The sequence below is a fragment of the Carassius carassius genome, chromosome 29, assembly GCF_963082965.1.
Source record: "Carassius carassius chromosome 29, fCarCar2.1, whole genome shotgun sequence".
NCBI classification, from domain to species: Eukaryota; Metazoa; Chordata; class Actinopteri; order Cypriniformes; family Cyprinidae; genus Carassius; species Carassius carassius.
This window is the reverse complement of record NC_081783.1, coordinates 4,478,240-4,501,716: the sequence shown is the minus strand read 5'-3', so window position 1 is coordinate 4,501,716 and position 23,477 is coordinate 4,478,240. Positions and strand designations below refer to the sequence as shown.

The 23,477-nt window shown below is 39.3% G+C and overlaps 1 protein-coding gene across 4 annotated transcripts in view; it reads left to right on the top strand.

Annotated features, from left to right (window-relative positions):
* Positions 1–23,477, top strand: part of LOC132109445 (protocadherin-11 X-linked-like) — a 183,045-nt gene that overhangs the window by 113,668 nt on the left and 45,900 nt on the right. For all 4 annotated transcript variants that reach the window (XM_059515514.1, XM_059515513.1, XM_059515516.1 and 1 more), the window contains one exon: positions 9,055–9,256. In XM_059515514.1, the coding sequence (XP_059371497.1) occupies positions 9,055–9,256 (202 nt within the window). The remainder of the gene's footprint in view (positions 1–9,054; positions 9,257–23,477) is intronic.

Genomic DNA, 23,477 nt, shown 5'->3' with positions numbered 1-23,477 from the left:
GTTCACACCACTCACAACTCCTGCAACCCACCCTGAACACCTCTCCAATCAAGCGCTCTCACCATTCACACCTCCTGCATCCCCCCTCTCCCCCACACCTGCAATACAGATCAGCGAGGATGCGGTGCGCCAGGTCTTCAGGAAGCAGAAAAGGAAAAAAGCACCAGGCCCATATTGTGTTACACCAGCCTGTCTGAAATCCTGTGCTGACCAGCTGGCCCCCATCTTCACAAAGATCTTCAACAGATCGCTGGAGCTGTGCGAAGTCCCTTCATGCTTCAAACGCTCCACCATCATCCCCATCCCAAAGAAATCCAAAATTACAGGACTAAATGACTACAGGCCTGTGGCTCTAACGTCTGTAGTCATGAAGTCATTTGAAAAACTGGTGCTGGCCCACCTGAAGGACATCACTGGACCCTTGCTGGATCCTCTTCAGTTTGCCTACAGAGCAAACAGGTCTGTGGACGATGCAGTAAACATCGGACTGCATTATGTTCTGCAACACCTAGACAGACCGGGGACCTATGTGAGGATCCTGTTTGTGGACTTCAGCTCTGCCTTCAACACGATCATGCCAAACCTCCTCATGCCCAAACTAACTCAGCTCTCCGTGCCCACCTCCTTCTGTCAGTGGATCAACAGCTTCCTGACAGACAGGCAGCAGCTAGTGAGGCTGGGAAAATACACATCCAGCACCCGTACAATCAGCACCGGAGCTCCCCAGGGCTGTGTTCTCTCCCCACTGCTCTTCTCCCTGTACACTAATGACTGCACATCTAAGGACCCCTCTGTCAAGCTCCTGAAGTTTGCAGATGACACCACACTCATCGGCCTCATTCAGGACGGTGACGAGTCTGCTTACAGACAGGAGGTTAAAGAGCTGGCTGTCTGGTGCACTCTCAACAACCTGGAGTTTAACACGCTCAAAACAGTGGAGATGATCGTGGACTTCAGGAGAAACCCCCCCTGCACTCCCCCCACTCACCATCATGAACAGCACTGTGACTGCAGTGGAGTCATTCAGGTTCCTGGGCACCACTATCTCTCAGGACCTGAAGTGGGACATTCACATTGACTCCATTGTGAAAAAGGCCCAGCAGAGGTTGTACTTCCTTCGCCAGCTGAGGAAGTTTAACCTGCCACAGGATCTGCTGAAACAGTTCTACTCCACCATCATCGAATCCATCCTCTGCACTTCAGTAACTGTCTGGTTCAGCTCAGCTTCTAAATCGGACCTCAGAAGACTACAGAGGGTAGTCCGGACTGCTGAGCGAATTATCGGTACAACCCTCCCATCTATTCAAGAACTGTACTTATCCAGAGTGAGCAAAAGGGCTGTTAAAATCACTCTGGACCCCTCACATCCAGCACACTCCCTCTTTGAACTGTTGCCATCTGGTCGACGCTACAGAGCACTGAGCACCAGAACGACCAGACACAGGACAGTTTCTTCCCTCAGGCAATCCATCTTATGAACAGCTGATAATAACTGTGGGACACACTACACTATTTATATTTATATACACTACACTTTTTATCCAACACACATACTTAGCGTACACGTAAATCTTTTGCACATAATATACATGTACATACATGGAACACACTATACTACTTATATTTATATTTATATACACATACACTTATTTATCCAACACACATACTTAGCGTACAGTTACAATTTTTCCACATAATATACATGTACATACATAAATGCTCTTTTTAATATACCTGCCATACATTGTCAATTTGTATATTGTCAATCCTTACCCACCTATTTGTATTTTTTTGTATTTTTTATTCCTTATTGTGTTTTTTGTTCTGTCGCTGTTATGTTGCACTGCAGAGCTCTGTCACGAAAACAAATTCCTCGTATGTGTGAACATACCTGGCAATAAAGCTCATTCTGATTCTGATTCTGATATAGCCTCCATAAATAGTACACTTGTGTTCTCGTTTATGCATCTCCTTCTGACAGAGACCGATCTAGATTCAGTTGCAGCAGACATCAAAATATCAGAGAAAATATAGAAGTGATCAGATAGTGCTATGTCCTTAATAACAATGGATGAAATGTTTTGACCCCTACTGATGATTAAGTCTAGAGTGTGTCCACCTTTGTGTGTGGGTCCATGCACATGCTGAGTCAAGTCAAAAGTGTTTAGAACCGTTATCATTTCTTTTGTAGTTTTGTTTTCTGAATTATCTATGTGAATATTAAAGTCCCCTGCAATAGCAAAACAGTCAAACTCTGAGGAAATCATTGATAACATTTCTGTGACCTCTTCAACAAAGGCTGGAGAGTATTTTGGAGGCCTGTAAATAACAATAAACAGAATGCATGGAGCACCTTTCAGCACAATCCCTAGATATTCAAAAGACAAGTACTGACCAAATGACACTTGCTTGCATTGATAGACATCTTTAAATATAGCAGCTACACCCCCACCTCTCCTAACAGTCCTGCAGACACTCATGTAAGTGAAGTTAGGAGGGGCTGCTTCATTAAGGACTGTTGCATTGCAGCTGTCTTCAAGCCATGTTTCGTTTAGAAACATAAAATCCAGATTGTTTGTGGTTATAAAGTCATTGATTAGAAATTATTTATTTTTTAGTGAGCGAATGTTTAAAGATGCTAACTTAATGGCTGTGCTTTGTGTCTTTACATCAATTTTAGTTTGATGCATAATAGGCCGCAGATTAGATGAGTTTGCCCTTCGGCTTGAGATGGCCTTAGACTTTCTATCACGTGATAAAACTGAAATAGAGAAAGCTACAGGCACACTGGGTTCCCGCTTGTTCAGTAGGCATTTGTGAATGTTGCTGTTATTATAGCGGGGACCCGACACATATCACTGAGAGCTGCTATCAGTTGTTTTTGGTTCACCTTCAGCAGATAGAGGGTTTGGGCCCTGGCGTTGTGGCAGTGGTCGAAGAGCTCTCGCAGGAGCAGGGACCACAGGCTTTGGTGGTTTTGGGGCCTGTCGTTTTTTTGTGATATCTGCAGGCTTGCAGCAAATGAGTGAGAGAGTTTAGTCCCAGCATACACCAATTCCTCCATTTTCTGTGAGAAGCACAGAAGTGGAGATGCTGGAGAAAGTGATAATGTGTCTGGTGAGATGGACTGTGTCTCTGGTGTTTCCGGTGGCTGTGATATGTTGTCCTGGCTTCCCTGGCTGTTTATCCAGAAAGTAATCCCTGGGTGCTGAATCTTGTAGCTGTTTTTATACATCACAGTCAGTCTGTGAGGAGGTCAGTCGGCAGGGCTCAGTCGGGATAGTGTCCATGAGCAGTGCTTGTTTTGGCTGTGTGGTGTTATCAGTGTCCTTGTGGGATATGTCAACCACATGATGACTCGGACCCGGTGTGTGTGTGCTGAATGGATTGACACACTCTGCTGAAGGATGACGGAGGGAAAAGTAGATATTGTCCTTTAACACTCTAGCACCAAGTTTGTTTGGGGGTGGAGGCCATCCAGTTTAAACAACTGTCTATGGCCCCAGAAAAGATTGAAGTTGTCAATGAAATTCACTCCTTTTATATTACAAGATCTTTGTAGCCCAAGCAACCGTGAAAACATATTTGTTCCCCTTGCTGGGAGTGGTCCACTGATGAACGACTGAACTTTGAGTCTTCGAAGTGTTTCAAAGAGTTCACTGAAGTCCTTCTTAAGGAGTTCTGACTGCTCTTTCCGAATATCATTCTTCCCCACATGGATAATGATTCGATTTGCAGTCTTGTGCTTCATTAGAATGTTCTGAAGTTCCTTGTTCACATCAGAGACCGTTGCTTGAGGAAGGCAGCATGTTGTTGTAGTCCTGCTACGGATGTTTCTGATAACAGAGTCACCCACTATCAGAGTCCTTGGCTCGGCTGTGCTCTGAGCTGAAAGCCGCTGTCTGCTCATCCTTGAGCGCCTGTTAGTAGCGATGTTAGCTGCTGGCTGATCAGATCGATGTTTAAATACATTTGGGGATTCCTCACCCACATTCATTAATGCTTCAAATCTGTTCTCAAGATGTATAGGGGGCAATTGAATGCCAGTATTCACAAGCCTTGTCATAGTCGAATCTGGGGTAGAGGAAGCTACGGCAGCAATGCGAGAAACTCGTGACAATCTGATGTCTCGTGTTCCTTTGGGTCTCGCTCCCTGTTTGTGCCATTGATTAGTGTGGCGATCAGTTTCGGCTTGTTCCTCTTCACTTGGTATAAACTGTTGAGATCCATAAGATTCGTGGGACTCACCGGCTGAATGCTGAGAAGGTCCATGACGATGATCTGCTAAGTGTTCCGTCTGTTTTGGAATTCCAGCAAGTAACTTTGTTTCAAGAATCACAATCCTTTGTAGAAGTTTGCAGCAGTTCATGCAACAAGTAGATCCAACAGGAGGCATTTTTTCTCTCTTCTGTTTGAATGTTGGCAGTTGTTTTCCCCTCTCTGGAATGTAAGCTGCTGGCAGTGGGAGGCAAAGTTTTCTTTTTGTAGTATTATTACAGTCCCAAAGAGTTTTTAATTTTAGCGTTTGTGCCAAAAATCTGTTGTTTGAGCACTGTGCTGATCTGCTGGTGTAGAAATCTTAGAAAAATCAGAGAAAAGTACAGAAATAAGAAGCAAAGCGCAGAGCAGTAAGCTAGAACGTCCGAACGGTAGCAAAGCCGGAAGCGAAAAAAAAGGAAAAGGTGTGGTAGGAAAAGGTGCACAAGCAACAGGGATGACCACATCCTTGGGAAGATTATCAGGAAAAGCCGATTCAAGAACTTAGAAGAGTGTCACAAGGAGTGGACTGAAGCTAGGGTCAGCGCATCAAGAGTCACCACACTCAGACGTCTTCAGGAAAAGGGCTACAGCTGTCACATTCCTGAACCAAGCAACTCTTGAACCAGAAAAAACATCAGAAGCATTTCACCTGGGGTAAGGAGAAAAAGAACTGGACTGTTGACCAGTGGTCCACAGTCCTCTTTTCAGATGAAAGTAAATTTAGCATTTCATTTGGAAATCAATGTCTGGAATCTGGAGGAAAACTGGAGAGGCACAGAATCCAAAGCCCAATGTGAAGTTTCTGAAGTCAGAGGTGATTTGGGGAGCCATGATGTCTGCTGGTGTTGCTCCATTGTGTTTTATCAAGTTCAAAGTCAATGCAGCCATCTACCAGGAGATTTTTGGAAGCACTTTCATCTTCCATCTGCTGATAAGCTTTATGGAAATGCTGATTTCATTTTTCAACTGCCCACAGTGCCAAAACCACTTCCAAGTGGTTTGCTGACCATTATACTGCTGTGTTTGATTGGCCAGCCAACTCACCTGACCTGAACCTCACAGAGAATCTATGGGGTATTTTGAAGAGGAAGACAAGTAACATCTGACAAACAATACAGAGGAGCTGAAGGCCGCTATCAAAGCAACCTGGACTTCAATAACACCTCAGCAGTGCCACAGGCTTATCACCTTCATGCTACGCCACACTGAAGCCCCAACCAAGTATTGAGTGCATAAGTAAACCTACTTTGGATTTAAAAGTTTCCTAACTTTTTCTAATGTCAGTGGCAGCGCCATCGTCGTGTGTTTTGACAACAGAACAGCATGTAATGAGAAGGTGGGTACAAAGTAATGGTTAGATTATTATTGTGCTTCAGCCTGCGTCTGCCCTGACCCGATTCTTTAGCACCAAAACAAACACACCCATACCCCAACAGGACCTGCTACGGTGGCCGAGAGAGATAAACGTGCTGCAAATGACAAAAATACCTCCAAATTAAGAAAACATCTTCATCAGTTTGAAAACACGTGCTGCAAATACTCACAATACAAACAAATAAAGAAATGTGCTGCAAAAACACAGACCACATCAGAAATATTTAAGGGAACCGTAAAGTGACAAATATGGCTGGGACATAATTTATCAATGTGTGCTCTGAAAAGATCTCTGTTTATTTTAACAATCCTGGTCATACGATTACTTAGCTTTTTTTGTGTGTGGATATTATTAGCCTAAATAAGCTTACTAAATACACAGTTACTGTAACTGTGAACGGTTATGTAAGCTGGCTAACTTACTTTTACAACTTACCTTACAAAATCTAAACATAGCCTATGGTTTTACTGTTGAAATGAATGAATTAATAAATGCATTTATTATATTAAAAAAAGCAAGCAAAAATGGTTACTGTAATCATGCACAAATTAGCCATGGATTTACTACTCTAACCATAGTTTAACCATGGTATTTGTACAACTGTGGTTATACAAATGGTAATCAATACTCAAAAAATTTTTTTGCATTTGCAGCTTGTTTTTGTATTTCGTTATGTTGCGTGTATTTGCAGCACCTGTGCTGTCAAACTGATGAAGATGTTTTCTTAATTTGCTGGTGCTTTTTCTATTTGAATGTGTTTTGTGAAGTTGAGCTCTCTCGGCCACCGTGCCTCGCCCCTATTTTGAAATCTTCACCCCACACGTACATATGCAAGCATGGCAACGACGATCGCGGAAACAAGGGAAGATGACACACAAGTAAATTCAAACAAAAGCCAACATGGATAAGTTGTGTGAAACAACGCAAAATCAACGTCACTCACCTATCAAAAAAAGAAACCTCGGCGTCCAATTCGAGCCCTTCCCAATCCTTGAGTTTCTCTCCACCGCTGGAAAGCTGCTCCAATATTTACGCGGGTCCTACCTCTTGCCTGATTGTAAACCCTCTTTTTTTATCTGCCATCTCTCTCAATCTGTAGTCGATCTGCTAATATGCTAATTTTGAATAAAAGTGTCTGCTAAATGACTAAATGTAATGTAATATGCGTCCTGTGCAGTCAAATTGAGCGCTCTCTTCTCGCTATCAGGACAAGACATGCCCCCTTACTGCTGATTGGCTACAAGTGTGTTTTGGGACTCAGACACACTGCGGTCAAAAGCGTGTTTCAAAAATCATTTAGTACATGTTTAAGGAGCGGTGTGCCGGGTCGCCACTATTAGGCTACTGTACCGGAAACTCAGATTAATCCTCTGTTTACTCTGTTTACCAGAGAGTGAGGGGGACGGATCGGGTCACTATGAATCTGGGGGGGTCATGTCCCCCCCCGTCCCTAGTGCCATCTGCGCGCCTGTTACTAACTATGAATAAGCAGCAAAAGTCATGGTTAATGGTTTGTTAATAGTAAGAATTGAACCTTAAAATAAAGTGTGTCCCATATTCCTTTATGATGTATTTAAGTTTTAACCAAAAAAAAAAAAAAAAAAAAGATTTTTCAACAAACCAAGTACATAACTTCTGAGGAATGGTTCTTACCGTAGTTGATATTCTTGACAACGTTCTGTTGATTTCTCAGATTTGAAAATGCTTCTGTGGTGGCAGTAACACAAACTATAATGAACTTTCACAGCTTTGCATTCAGCATGCCAACTGTAAGGATTTTGTTTTGTCAAACCACCAATAGTCCTTAAATGAAATGGTAAGTGGTTTGGAGATGTGTATTTGCTTTTGGAAACACATGTTCTTTATTAGTGCCAAGGTGTTTTTGTTTCTTTGTTTTTTTGTTTGTTTTTTACACACAGCTATTCCTTTTCTCTGCTTTCACAAATATCACAATAAGGCCTTTATTTGTGTATCATAGTGACAGAAGAGAAGTATTCGAACGGGGCTGGTTTAAATTCCCTAGAGCTCTTGAGCATGTTGTAATGATTAACATTTGATTCTTGATTTCTTTGTGCAATGCTTTAAGAACATAAGAAAATATGTTCTGCATTTATTTTTGTTTTTAATTCAAAACTGGAGTTTTAATAGAAAGCGTATTTGATACTGATGCATGTGCATGGATATGGCTTAGATATCTTTTATTTCCAGTCAAATATGAATACTCATATAAATGAAATACTCAGAGCTATAAAAACAAACACAATCAAATCAGTATCTCAGTATCATGGCTTTTATTCTTAGCAGTGAATTTGGCTTTGTGAATTCAATTGCTTTGCCTTTCATTTTGGCTATAATAATGTCACTGGCTATCCTTGGCATAAATATGAAAAAGCAAATAAATTGATATTGGCATGTTAGAGTCTAATGTGATATTAGATGAAGAAGAAGATAAAGGCGCCCTGTTTTATAAGGACTCCTGTAAAGGCTGCGCTTGCCTGTGGCCATCTTCTTACCGCCAGCAAATTAAAAGACTGCAAAAAGGTCACCTTACATACCAGTCTCAGCCCCGAAGTTCTCCTCTTTTGAACAAGAAAATCTACATAGTGTTCCTAGATTTGCCTGGTTAAAGCTACTTGATCCACATCCTCCTCCGCTGACTAAATTGGGCCAGTGGGTCGAAAGCAGTGGAGCCTTGTGAAAAAGAATCACTAGTTTGCATGACTGTGGACAGTTTCTATCAATCAGAAACACAATGCTTAGAGGGAGAAACCGAGTCTCCGATATTCAGCAGCAGAGGAGAACCAGTGTCTCAAATAGTGACGCGAACCATTTTATTCAAATGATACTTTGCCATTCTTGCTGACAGTCATCTCATAACTGAAGTTTATGTTTATGTGATTTTGTTTATTCCTTCCAATGATACTTGGCAATATAATAACTTTGGCACCATCCAGCACACTCCACTCTCAAAGTGTGTTTTTCAGGTAGTCGAAAAAACGGTGCTTCATGTGCTCAATTAGATGGTTTTATTTGAGTAAAAAAAAATCTTTATTTAATTTAATTGCATTAATTTAATTTCAAAACTGATTGATTCTCTCTGACTGTTTTGTTAATTTTGAATACTCGTATTTTATGTGATTTTGATTATTCTGCTGAATAATATTTAGTTTGACACTAATGATTAAATATTATACACTTTACCTTTAAGGTAACATGTATGTGTTAACTTTTTACAGTGTTAAAATAAGACACCTTGAATATTTTTTTTTTTATTTTAAAACACATACAGCTGCAGGCCCAGAGCTGTGACTCTGATGAACAGGAAAAAATATTCAAAATGAAGTCCCCTGTTTCGTTCTGAAAGCCTGAAGCCACTGCCTGCTCAGCTTGACTGCTGTGTGTTTGTGTGTGTATTTTAGCAGACGCAACGCCGCGTGACCTTTCACCTCCCGGACGGCTCTCAGGAGAGCTGCAGTGACAGTGGGCTTGGAGAGCAGGAGCCCAACAGCGGTGCCAGCACCACCCAGCCTCTGCCCTTGGGCTTCCCTCAGGAAGAGTACTATGAACAGACCTCACCGAACAGCCGCACTGAGGGGGACGGCAACTCTGACCCTGAGTCCAGTAAGTACTGACCGCTGTCCTTTACCAGCACATTTACAGCAGCAGCGCGGGCAAAAGGCAGAGGACACGACTGTGACGGCCTTCATGCAGCCAAGCCTGATAAACTGCTAAGCAATGTTTTTATATCACATTTAAACAGATTTAGTCATTCTTTATATATCTTTCTAGCAATTTGATTTATACACTATTGTTAAAAAATTGGTGTATATATATATATATATATATATATATATATATATATATATCACCAAGGAAGCATTTATTTATTTTTTATTTTTAGATAGATAGATAGATAGATAGATAGATAGATAGATAGATAGATAGATAGATAGATAGATAGATAGATAGATAGATATTCTTAACCGCTATAAACCTGAACTCTCTATAATGTTTGTATCTTGTGAATAAATCAGCACTGTGTATTTCCACACAAGTTTTGAGTTTCATGCTTCAAATCAATGGACATCTCCGTTCAAGTGCTATCTATTCATTTAGATCTGATCCAAGAAATCTAAATTTCTTCCCTAGAAATATTTGATTTGGATTGTTTTTCAGTCTTTGCTGGTGCAAGATCAGAATAGCCCACAGTTTGTAGGGCACATTGCTGCTTAGTGAACATTATGCTGCCCTCTGCAATAGTGCTTTGCGGAGCAAATAATGCTTGTTAAGGGTGGGTGTTTATTTGCTCAAGTAGTTATTGTTTAATGAGGCGCAAAAGTGCTAGTTAGTATTTACTGCCAGGCTACTCTATATTGCACAGCCATTAGTATGACCGACTGGTGTTTGTGAATGTAAGCTTGGTAGATCTTCTTCATCATGCAGCATATAAAGCAGTCCTTGTGTTTGATTCTCGCCTTAACCCGGGGATGTGAAAGCCCTAGTATCTGAAATATCGTAGGACGGTCCGGTGTGGCTGGTGGGTCCTTTGATTCCAGGGTTCATTTCTGCATCATCATGAGGAAACTGTGGGGGGACTGTGATCAGCACAGATCTCTTCATCTCTTTCTGGCTTATACATCAATAATATGGCTGAATTACCATAGCGTTATTTATGTTGTTTGAGGCAACACAAGTTTGAGAAAAGAAAAAAAAAGCACGGGAATGAAATAAATTGCTTGCATACACCTGTAGATATTCTCTCTGTCTGGTCCATAAATGAGACAGTAGCGTCTCTGACTGAAGCTCAAATGTCTTTGGGTTCTGCACTGCAGCAGAGCTATGACACTCACGGTGTTGTGTAAGAATAAATGCATTTCTTCAGCTCCACTCCTGCCAAGCTATTTACATACACATGATGGCCAGTCTTTGCTCTTAGATTAGCTGTTGTTGAACCGACCTGCTGTCTCTGATAATGCAACATGTTCTCTCAAACCGAGCTGTATCCATGCATTTAAATCCCAGTATTATTTTTATATCTCCATATAAAATGCTTTGACTGTATTTTTGTATTTTTACTTTGTAAGTAAAAATAAGGTGTATATATATAATTTGTGTGTGTAGTTGTGTTTGTGTGTACTGTATATATAAAGAGACATGCTTTTTATCAATTATTTAATTATCTGAATACATAATTATTTTTAAATGAGCAGTATTTGTCTGGCACAAAAACAGTAAGTATATTTGGGCGACATAATTAAAATAATTAAGTGTAAATTTACACTAAACACTAAGCTAATAAAACTAAACAAACAATGTAATTTATGCAAGTGAATTAAAAACAAGACAATAAACAGCCCTGCTTAACTAAATGTTTGTTTCACTGCAGAAGGAAGATGTGAAAAGACTTGCACAGTTTAAGTTTCGTTTGAGTTTTGGGAAGCACACTGAGTGATGACTCAAATAAAATCACTGAACTGTTGAACTGATCCCTGAGCTGTTGAAGATGAATCAGATGAACTGGACATCCCTAAGTGATTTCAAGGGTTAGTTCTCCCAGAAATTATAATTCTGTCATCATTTACTCACCCTCATGTCATTTCATTCATCTTTGAAACATTAAATGATTTCTGTCCCTCCACTGAAAGCCATTCCACAAAAACGTTCACACATCATAAAGTTCATAAAGAGATCGCAAAATCAAATCATGGATCAAGGAAAAAAATATTATCCTTTTATATAATTAACAAGTTTAATTTAGGCTTTTATTCATATGTAAACAACACTGATCAACGCAAATATATAGTGTAAATAAAATATTGTCAACGGAAGCTAAAATGTTTGTGTGCTAAAAAACAAAACGAAAAACTATGAGATTTGTTCTTGCACTTCAAGCAATCACATCTGAGCTTTGATTTGCTATATTTGATGTATTCTGGTTGATCAGAAGTGTTATGATTGTGGAGCAACACGAGGATGAGTATTATGTGCCAATTAGTATTTCATAATGTAATATTCCTGTCATGCACTGGATGACACCAAAGTCCAAACACTAATAATTCCATATCTGACCTTGTCATTTTTTGTGTACTTTTTTTCATACGCTGAAGATAACAACAGGCTTGGTAATGGGTCGTTCTTGTGCATCATCTTGTAGAAAGGAACAAACTATAACACTAGCAGTGATTTGCATATGCTAAGTGATTGCTCTGTTGCTCATTAATATTCTGCAATGGATGCATCTCAGGCTTCATAAAATCAGCCTTGTAAATGGGAGCACGTCGTTTGTGTCATTTGGGAACTGGGTTAATTGGCAACGTGGACACCTTTTCAAATTTTGGGGGTAATATATTTCTTTTCCCCTCTATCTGGAAGCTAAATAGCTCTCGGGTAATTCAGTTACAACAAACACCAAATGATATACGAGAAATCCGAGAGGGAATTCTGAAGTCAGTCATCTTATCGCACTGTTTCTTTTCACTTCAACTTCATCCGTTCCAGCAAACCATTCTTTGTACACAAAATCTATCATTTATTCTATTGTCAAAGCACAAGCTGAAAAAACCTGAGAGCTTCCAAGCTGACAGCCTCATGAATAAACATGAGCAATCCAGCGCTCCTTAAAATGAAAAATACATCATGCACTTTCATCCCAAGATTATTTGCTGTTGTGCAAAAGCCAGATTGATAAAAAATCATGTCATTTATTTATAATCAGCAGCACGAGCGGTTGGAGATGGCGTCAAACGGCAGAGAAAAGGCTGACGTCATCTCCTCGAGCGTGATGGGACCCCCAATGTGGCATTTCCTAGCCCAAAAGTTCACTGATAAAAGCTGACGCCGTGGTTGAGAGTTCAAAAAGAGAGATAGTTGACAGACTCTGAGACTGTGAGAGGAGTGCATCGGAGGCGTAGGGAGCCCAAGACGGATTAGATATGGTTTTATCAATGAGCAGCAGGCAGCTGTAGCTGTGGCAATCGCTTATCTTGTCGTCTCAATTTGAAAAGAGTGAGAACAAGAGAGAGAGAGAGAGAGCAAGACGAAAGAGAGATTGAGAGAAAGAACAGAGAGAGTACCGGTGGCAGACCCAGGGATAAGGTGACGTGGGTTTAGGTGGCCAGGAAAGATCTCGCATGTCATCGTGGCTTGAGTAATAGCGAGTGGAAAAGCAGAGGATACGACTTTTTTAAAACAGTGTCTTTATTAGAGCACCTGCTTTCGAAATAAAGTTCATGTGACATTTATGTTAGTGTTATTTATGAGGCAGGAGGCTGTTCGTTTTATGGCTCCTTTTTGCCTTGCCTCCTCGGGCTTTCTTTATCAGATGGACACTAATACAGTTTGCTCATTTTTGCCACACTGTGCTCTGAGCGGCTCACATTTGCCACGGCCTCTGGCCGATTGGCTGAAGACTCTGTTCTGCTGTTGCTGAATTAGCATGGATGTTGTTGACTCTCTGCCACCACCCTGTGCTTCCCTCCTCCCGAACAGCTGGCAGAGGGAAAAGGGAACTTCTCATGCAATTAACATTTTTTAAATCTCCGCTGTCCCTTCAGGCGGCCAAACCTTTGTACTTAACATCAAACAGTATTATGCATTAAATTGTATGTTTGGGATCAGCGTCCCCATGGAATCCAGGTTGGTTACGTGTTTGTTAAGCAAACAAGCAAACAAACTTTAGCATTTATTTATTAATTTTGTTCAGTTTCAACGAATCCTTTGGACACGCAGTGTGTAAAATACAATTATATTAAGCTTTGCCTTGAAAGTGTTGAGTCTAGTCTTTGTAAGGAGGTGAGTGTTACGCACTACAAAGCTAATTTGCCGTAATGGTGTGCTTCGTGATTGTATGAGTCACATTATTTCCTTCCAAATAAGTCAGATTAATTACATAAGGGTTATTTATAGAGCTATACTCATGCAGCATTGTGGCATGTTTTGATTTACATTCTTAATAACCCTCGCAGACATTGGACTGGTGGAAAACTGGTAGCAATTGCATTACGTGTTGTATAGCCACCAGGTGTTTTTATTTATTTATTTATTTATTTATTTATTTTTTGCATCGCGCTATTTAATATTGCCGTTGTGGAAGAGTGCTATTCGTGGTTAGATGTGATTCAGTTATTCTAAAAGTCAAAATGTCTAATAGTGTAGGCTACAAAGATCTATTTGGTCATGTGGTTTTATCTTTTTTTTTTTTTTTTTAAATCTCTAAAGCTTACCTATAATGAGATTCTCATTACCTATAATGCTTATTTTTAATGCTTAAAAATAAATTAAAAACTGTAATATTGTGAAATATTATTATTTCAGTTTAAAATAACTTTTCTATTTGAATATATTGTAAAATGTAATCTATTTCTGTGATGTATTACTCCAGTCTTCATTGTCACATGATCCGTCAGAAATCATTCTGATATGCTGATTTGCTGCTCAAGAAACATTTATGCTTTGTTTGTTTTCAGGATTTTATGATGAATAACATTTTTTTTTTAAGAGCAGCATTTGAAATAGAAACAGTCTAACATGAATGTGTTTACTGACATTTAATTCTTCCTTCTAGAATAATGTAATAATTCAAATGGTAGTGTAAAATAATGATATAGCTCTATTTTTTTATTCTATTCATTTAAAAAAAAATAGGCATATGTTTTCAGAAATGTAACAAAATAATATGATGAAAAATTCTGAATGGATACTGTTGTAATGCTACATTCATGGGATTTGCTTTTAAGTGAAAAAAAAAATGCTAAAAGCATGTTACTGCCACGTCATTAGTAAAGTATTAGTCATAGAGAGATTTCCTGATGTGTAGCATATGGCCTCACGTGACCAGCTTATGTCTTGCATTTCTAACATCTAATCTTTATGTATAAAAAATAAACTCAAATAAACCAATCCATTTTATTCATTCTAAATATAATAAGATTACAGTATTAACAATGCCCATACACTTTCAGAGTAAGAGCTTTAATGTAAACTTTCCCTAAGTGCATTCATAGGCAATTTTTGTTATTGTTTTCTAGCACAGTGTTTAGAACTGAAACATGCACGGAGTTGGTTTAGCCTAAGATATTAAATGTTCGCTCTCTCTCTCTTTCACTTTGGCAGAGCATAGCTGTTATTGCAGTTAGTAGTTTAACAGATGCTAGCTTGGCCTTTTTGGATAATCTCAAGCGGAGCATGTAAAACAATGTTATAAGCACAGCATAAGTGAAGGGACGCTGCGTAAAATGCATTTTCATTAAATCAGGCTGCCTATTATTTTATTCAGTTATCAGTAATGAATGTGTAGTTTAATTACACTACATTTTGTTTTCCATTTCCCAATCAGAATCCTCCCTGGAAACATTTTACTCCAAATTGTGACTTTTTATAGGTGCAGAACAGAAAATATTTGCTAATTGCCACCAAGAAAAAAGGCTGCATGACTGAAACTTTTCATCGTTGCTTTTGTTTCGACTTTGATATATCATGTCAGGTTTTACTGTAAAAAAAAAAAAAAAATGACATTGTGAAATAATATCTGTGCTTCAGATGAAAACACATATGTCAGTGACTGGTTGATGTTGAGACATCCTGAAATACAAGCAGTTGTAGCCGTTGTCCCTTTTCATCATAATAGCAATATTCTGACAGATTTAAGCATAATATCTCACTTGGAATTGTAATATGACACAACTGCATCAAAGCAATCTCTGTATCTCAACCATCGTAGCAAGTCAGCTCATCCTCAGCCCAGCTTGAGTTTAAAAGGAATAAAAACAAATGAAAAAGCGTTTTTTGTTTTTTTTTTGCATGCTTGTTAAACACCTTCCACGGTATACCAGTAATCATATTCGGACGGTCACTTGAACCAAACCATATTTGCAAAGTTGGCTTCTCTCGAGCTAAACAAATAACTGATTTTGTGCTGCAGGGTTTTGTAACCTGTTTCCAGCTGCCACATTAAAACCGAGTTAAATTAATCTGGCGGCAGTATGTATGTACACATTTTTTGTATTCTCATGCCAGTTTTGCCCTTTTTGCCTTTTTCTGTCTTTGCCTGTTTCATGTCTGGCCCTGGTCAGGTGGGATTTGATTGGTTTCATCTGTTTATCTGTCATAGCCAAGAGGGTTTTAGGGAAGAGTTGACTCTTTGAGCTGATATTGAGGGGAACCTGTGTTTAGTCTACTTCAAATGCCATCGACAGTTGTCTTGGGGAGACAATGTATTGATCTGGAAAGTCAAGTCAAAGCACTAAAATCTCCTTTGTTTCCCTTGAAGAGTTAGCAATGTGTCATACAAGAAAGCTCCAGAACAGTGTGTTAAGCAGCTGTGTTTAGGGGATCGGAGGCAAAAATTGAATAAATTAATACATTTATACCTTTATAGAACTTCTTTTTAATGTTAATTCTAAACATACTGTTGTTCATTGTTAATTTGTGTTTGTTCATAAGATGTGTTCACGTATAGGCTTCAACTTAAAATTTTAATATGTATTAGAAAAGGGTTATAATTGAGAAAGATTAATAATAGTTTTGGTTTCACACACTCATTCTGATTGCTTTTTTTTCTCACATTATCCACATACAGGGAATGATATAAATCAGGAGTCGCACCAAAATGAACCAAATGAATTCAAATATTCCAAATATTGCTGTTCTATGTGTTAGTTCAGTCTATGTCTTCAGAATATCCTGCTGGTTTGAGTACACAGAGTGAATTTCTATAAGCTTTTATTGGTTCGAAATCATCAGATTAGCTTTTTAATTAATATTTGTGAAGGGGATTAAATAACTTTTTAATGAGGAGCAGATACCTTTTGCCGATAAAATATCCATAACTGCCTTCAATCCAACAGTCACTAAGAATATGTCCTTCAGGACGTTATTTGGAGACTCATTTGAAGTGTTTTCTGTATGAACGTGAGTTCTGAATGAAAACCCATCTCTGACTGGGATTTCAAAGGCTCTGACAATTAAAACAGCTATTCGGTGCTTGTTAACATGTTCAGTAAGTCTCATGTCTGATTTGGAGGATGGATCAATAGCTGTCACGTTTGATTGCATCTCTGGATAAAGTATTCTGAACTCTGTGGGGGAACTTCAAACACCCAGCTCAAAAGCACTTGCTAACAACTGGCTATCAAGGCGATGTGTCTCATTTTTCTGACAAGTAATGTGATTCTGAAAAACGAAATCACCTGTTCTTGAAAAAAAAAAAAAAACAAGAAGAAGAAAGAATTACAGATTCACAAAGTAAAAGATAATTAAATATGCATGCACTCTCTTCAATAGAAGTTATCCACACGCTAGCAGAATCGACAGGTTCTGAAAGTTTGATGGTGAAGATTTCTTTCTGAAGGCTAGACCTCGCTTTCAAAGTAACCTCAACACTTGATAGGATTGTTATTGTCCACTATGTTCCAAATTTCTGTTAAACTGGACAGATTCATCTTAGACGTCTGTGTATTTCTATACAACTTACAGAATCAGAAATGAATCAGAAAAGGAAATCATTGTTTGTTTATTCATTCGTGACCAGTTGTGACCAGAACACGAACAGACTGCAAAGACACTTCTGTTCATGACATTTTGATTACATTTTTTCCCAAATGTCATGATTTCAGGGGCACGTTCATCTATGGTTTTTAGAGAAATATGTAGAGCAGCTCATTATCAAAGCATTAAAATGCCAGGATATATGTCTTGGATACACATCAATTTTTCATGCTCTTGAATCACTTTGTGAACAGAACCAGACTACAGACTCCAGTTCCATCAATCAAACGCATTTTGTTAGAAGTCCATCATCCTTCAGAAACACTCGCCTCCTTGACATCTACAGAATCCAGCCTGCTTGATTCAACATGGTGCAAGGGATAGGTACTAACAGCCTGATTCCTTATTCGCATGCAACAGGAAAACACAGAGAGCCACTGAAAAATTGATATGTTGATGTTTTATTAAATGCTATTTGTTACCAATAGCTTCAATGTCTCTTATGCAAACAGTAACTCCAAAAAATATCAAAACTGTCACAAGGAGACTAGATATGAGCTTTAAAAATGGTTGCATTATGTTGCGCAATGAAATTTAAGCACATTATAGTTTTTTTTATTCCGCTTAATCTTAATTTGTATTCATTTCATTTATTCGTGTAGCAATGCTAATAGCAGTCTTTTTTATTTTTTCCATTTGAGGACAATTTGCTTAAAGAGCCCAAATTAGGCCTATTTTATATTATTTATATATGACATTTGAACACAAATTATGCCCTATTACTTACCAGCGTCTAATGTTAAGACAGTTGTGTCTGCACAGAGAAGTGGGTCTCTAAAATATGCCACGGCGAATTGATTAAAATGCATGTCCTCACCTCTTTCTCATTTTTCATATGCAGACAGTGCCAAGGATAAAGATGGGCCTCAGATAGGATTATTGACCAAAATAACCGAGCGTCAATATATTATTTTAAAGCTAAACAGACTCGGCATCTTAGAGGTTGTATTTTTAGTAATTTTATAAACCCGTGTCATTTTTTGGTGTCTCGTTAATATACTGCTGAAGCCGTTTTAGATTAATATTAGTGCAAATCGTGCATTGCATATTGATGTAATGATGTCTAAATTCTTCTGTAAACTAGGGTGTTTGATCTACCTACAGTATGAGGCATCTGGGCTATTTAGGATTGACATATTGAGAGAAAACCTTAAAACGTAGCTCACTCCATTTCCAATTTATCAGGAAGGAGAGTGAAACGCAGCTAATATGAGACCGATCAAATGTGAATAAGTAATCGTTTTTAGCTCCCAGTCCTTTATCTTCACACAGGTCAGTAGGATGTAATCTAGGCACGTGTGCGTGTGCATGCAGGAACCGGATTACTCGTGGCACCCTGTGGTCCGGTGATCAATGTGAGCGCTGATTCGTTGATAAATTGGTATTCTCAAACAAATGGATGACTTCAGAAAGAGCTCAGGGCCAGTAACACAGACAGATGGAGTGTGGGAACAAGGGAGCTTTGCTGAGTGGAGGTAAAAGGATTTCATTTGGGACACACGGAGGATGGATTAGACTTGCCCTGGCAAGAAGTGTTTGGGCTAACAAAATATGACAGGAGATTTTGAGGGCTTGACACTAAACATGGAGGCCTGGCAGAGGCATAGTCTGTGCGCAGAAGAGCTGTGCATTCATCACATTTGCCATGGTCAAGTTCGCAGGCCATGCTGCTGCTACCCAGCATCTGTGGGACCTCCAGGCAGTGGAGCACCAGGAGGGTCAAGCAGTTGCCTGCCACTTTGCGCCGTCTGCGTCGAGGCGAGCCACCGAAGTGCACCTCTTACTGCCGAGGCGACCAGCTACGAGTGTCCCTGTGCCCTGATTCTTCTGCGCACCTGCTTGGTTGCATTGATTTGCTCTCATTCCAGGCGGTCCTAACTCCCAGGGGTTTCAGCTGTTCAGCATCTGTCACGCCATGCAAAATTGTCCATGTTGAACCAGATACTGTGTATAAATCTTTATTTACCATGTCACCGCTCTCTAGTTAAAGCAAGATATACCTTGCTTGTGTTCTCTGATTAAGTTTCATCATGCTACCATGGGTACAAACACTGATTTAATCAAGACACGCACCTTTCAAGCATCACATGCCTATTTATTTAGTTTATTATTATTTTCATGTATGGTAATATTAATATACTTTACCAGCCTACTTAATCAATAAGTTTAATAATCTACATTTTATTTTAAAATGTACAAATAACAACCATCATAAAGTAGATTACATTATCAAAGTCCAAAATTGAGTTTTCTATATTTAATTTAATTTTTATTTAATTTGTATTTTTTATTATTATTATTTTTAGCTTTTAGGGTTTTATGGTGATTCATTTCATTTACTTATGAAATGTATAATGTAAAAAAATAGCTTTTTTATATATAGCTTTTTACTTTTAATTATATGGCAAATCATACGTTTAACTTCCAAAAACAAGTTATAAATAATTCAATTTAAATTTCATAGTGTTTCCACTGCATGTAGTAAAATGTCTATTGGTCAACCACTTTCCTTGGTTTTACTGTTGCGTTTTAACTTTCAGTTTCTGTTAAAATCGTGAAACTTCTGGTGTGATTTCTAAAACAGGTCTGCAGCGGTTTGAACAGAGAGTGTGTGTCCTTGATTGTGTAGCTGGCTTAACTAGTTGGTCACAGCGGGAGGCAGATGTTGTCTTGCGGCATGGCCGTTCGCCTCTGCCACTTTGATGCCTGATGTCACTGTGCATGCAGGTGCACTGCTCTTCCAGGTTAACTCTCTCACTCTCTCCAGGTCTCTCTCTCATGCCCGTGGTCAACGCTGCAAGTGTCACACCAGGGGATATGCCCATTTTAGAGCCAGTGAGCTAAAATAATTGATGATCAGACCTGCTGTCAGTGTAAAAATGCAACTCCAAACGAGGCACGGCGTACTAAGCACAGAAGCGCTGTTGCAAGCGAAGGTATGCCGAGAGGGCCAGGCGTGAGGACAGCAGAGGCCTATTGCAAGGGCTGATGAGGGTTTTGTCCTTGAAATTGTAGATTTGCATTCTAATGACGAGATATGCTCCACTGATAATAGACGCCTTGATGCGCTCCAGCTCGTAGATCTCTTTTACACCTCCAGACTCTACAGGTTCAGTTAATTATGCATGTCTTTGTTGAGACACCGTGTCTCCAATGGCAACCCGCAGGTAGTGCCCATAAAGCAGGCCCCTTGTTTATCCAATGAAAGCCCGGGCCCTTATTTTCAGAGAAATGTGTCCGCTCCATATTGCCATCTCATTTTTAAACTCGGCCGTGAAGAGGGTTTCATAAGTTAATAATGAGAGAACCTAAAGGAGCAAAAAACACAAGCCAGCTGAGATTGATATGGGCAATACGACGTCTTCAGCTGCCGAGCCGAGCTGATTTTTCAGCAAGACGCATTACGCCGCGTTATGCTTCTGCTTAGTGCTAAATCAAAGCACACGTTTTTCAAACTGGCCTATCCTGTGACTAATCATCCCATTAAGATCGCGAGTAGGCATTTCATTATGCCAAAGGTATCTTGAATTCATAATTCTTAACAAACACGGTGTACAAGGTGTATCTAATTAGGCATTTTACACTCCATTTCTTAACAACACCGGTAAACAGTCTTGAGCTTGGGAACTGGATCGCATATTTGGATCCCGGTGTGATGGTGCACACCTGTTCTTCCACTGTCGGAGAAATACTGGGTAGCGGAGCAGAGCATCTGATTGCAGGTGGGAGACGCTTTTAATCATTCTCAGGAGTGTTGCGTCTCTCTCTTTTTGCCGGGGAGCCTGGGTATGCGTGGACACGGACCCCTTCCTCGCTCGGTGACAAGCAGCCTTTCGCTTTTTAAAATGATTATTCCCATTATTCCTCAACTTAACTGCCCATAGCCGCACGCTCCCAGAGTCACATCCATCTGTTTTACCTTTCAGAGCATCTGTCATGGCTTGCAGGGACATTCACCTCTCGAGTCGGAGCGACATGAGGACATCTGTCCCAGCAGACAGCCAATCAGGATGCAGCGACCGTTCTGTTAACGCTCCGCTGGGCCCGGCGCCACGCTCGCGAGCATTCGACACGCTGTATCCAAGCAAATTGCATTCCTCAGTGAAGTTAGTGTTTCTAATTCTTCACTCACAGCCAGTTGTGCCGACAGATAATTTGATAAGGCCTGTCATAATGGTGTTGGCGAATCCTGATAAATGTGTCTAATGTGGCTGTGAGTACGAGCTGGAAAAAGAATACCCAGAATTTCCTGATGAGGAGTGCGAGCCAGGAAGTGTACCTCGCTTTCAAGTTACCAGAATGAGTGTTTGTCCTGTGGCACATTTCAAGCCACACTGTATGTTTTAATGCGGTCATGTGGTTTATTATAAAAATCAGTCACACAAATAGCTACACCAATTCACTCTCCATATTCTCCTACACAATGTCACTACATCACCTCCCCCTCTTCTGTTGGTGTACGATACAGTGGGAATTCATTAGACTGGCATAACTGTGATGCATTCCTATTCCGATATACTTTTTTTTTTTTCTCACACATAATATCCTCTCTCTTAAAGGGGTAGTTAATCCGTTCTGTCATCGTTTACTCACCTTCATGTATATGACTTATTTTCTTCTGTGGAACACAAAAGGAGAATTTTAGAGTTATGTTATAGCCATTCTTTTCCATACAGGAATAGTGAATGGGGAATAGCTTTCGAGATTTAAAAGGATGCAGAAGAACCATAAAAATAAATAGTAATAATAATCAAAAAAGTGACTTTTGTGCTTTATTTTAGGCCATGTGATGATATACATTGTTGTTCAACTGTAATCTTCCCCTCCAGTTAACTGTTAACCTTTAACACATTATTAAAACCATTCAGACCATTCATTAACAAATCACTGGAAAAAAACAACAACTTATATTTCTATAGATTTTTCATTCAAAGTTGGATTCGGAAAATAATTGAATATTATGCTCACTGTTATAAGTACTACTTTTATATTTGTTTTATGGTCCTTTATTGCAGTTCTTACTAATCAGTAGGCTGGGGGCCAGGGGCCTTAACAACCTGTCAAGGATGTCTTAAAAGTCTTTAAATTAATAAATTATTGTATATTATATTAATCCAACTTTCCTCTAAATTACAATACATAAAACCAAGATGTAAACCTATTTATTTATTTATTCTAAATATCTAGTGTTATTATTATTATTATTATTATTGTTATTATTATTATTACTGAAGAACATAGAGTTCTTAAAACTTCTGGAATCACAAGAAATGAATCATGGCTAATTCAATTAATATATCAATATTCTTTTTTGTTTAATAAAACAAGCAGCTTTGTTATAATTCCAATGAAAATATTGAAAATATGTTTTGAATATAGTGATTGAATATTGGTCAGTGGAATGGCCTTCAAGTCATAAAGGTTGAGAATCACTGCTTTATTGTCATTTTGAAGCACTCTGTTCCCTTTCCAGAGAGTTGGGGATATAAAACAAAATCACCTTGTGGGTTTCACAGAACAAAGAAAGCAGTCTAGGGATTGATAGAGGAAAGAGGTCTAGGACAACAAGAGGATGAGTAAATGATGTCCGAATTTTCTTTTTTGCATGAACTGTTCTTTGAAGTTTGTGCCCTCAGTCTTTTCATACTGAGGATGATTTCTCAGAATGGGGCTGTTTGGGAAACTGACCAAGTACTGACCTATGGATGCACAAAGCCACGGGTCCTCCATTCTCCCCCATCTACTTATGGTTTAATCTGTGTCAGATTTTCCCCTTCTGTTAAAATATGCTGTCTGTGGCTGACAGTCTCTGTGAGAGTCTCTGCTTAATCCTCATGAATACATGACTTTGTGCGCATGAATAAATAAAAAGCTGCTTGGCGGGTAATTGAGGTGCCGTGCCACTAACAAACGAGGACACAATTTGTAAATGAGATATTCCCCCATCTAGCTCGACGATGATTTATATCAAATTAAACCATTTACTAAAATCATGCAAGAGGGCTTGGAAACCGTCTCCTTCTAGCACTTTTTTTTTCTCCCTGCTTCTACAGAAACAGCAATTGTGAAATGTCCGTCAATTGCTCTGTATTGCTCTCAGTTGGTTAACCGTACATACGAAAATTAGATTTCTGGATCTTTTCATTCGCTTTTCCATTTTCTTCATTTGTTGCATGCTTTCATCTCATATCTTTACATTAATGACGGACCCCTGGCTGTGCTGCATCCCATATGGCCTTGGAAAAGCGGTGCCTCTAGTCTAATTTCACACACAATAATAAAACTATGATTGCTATGA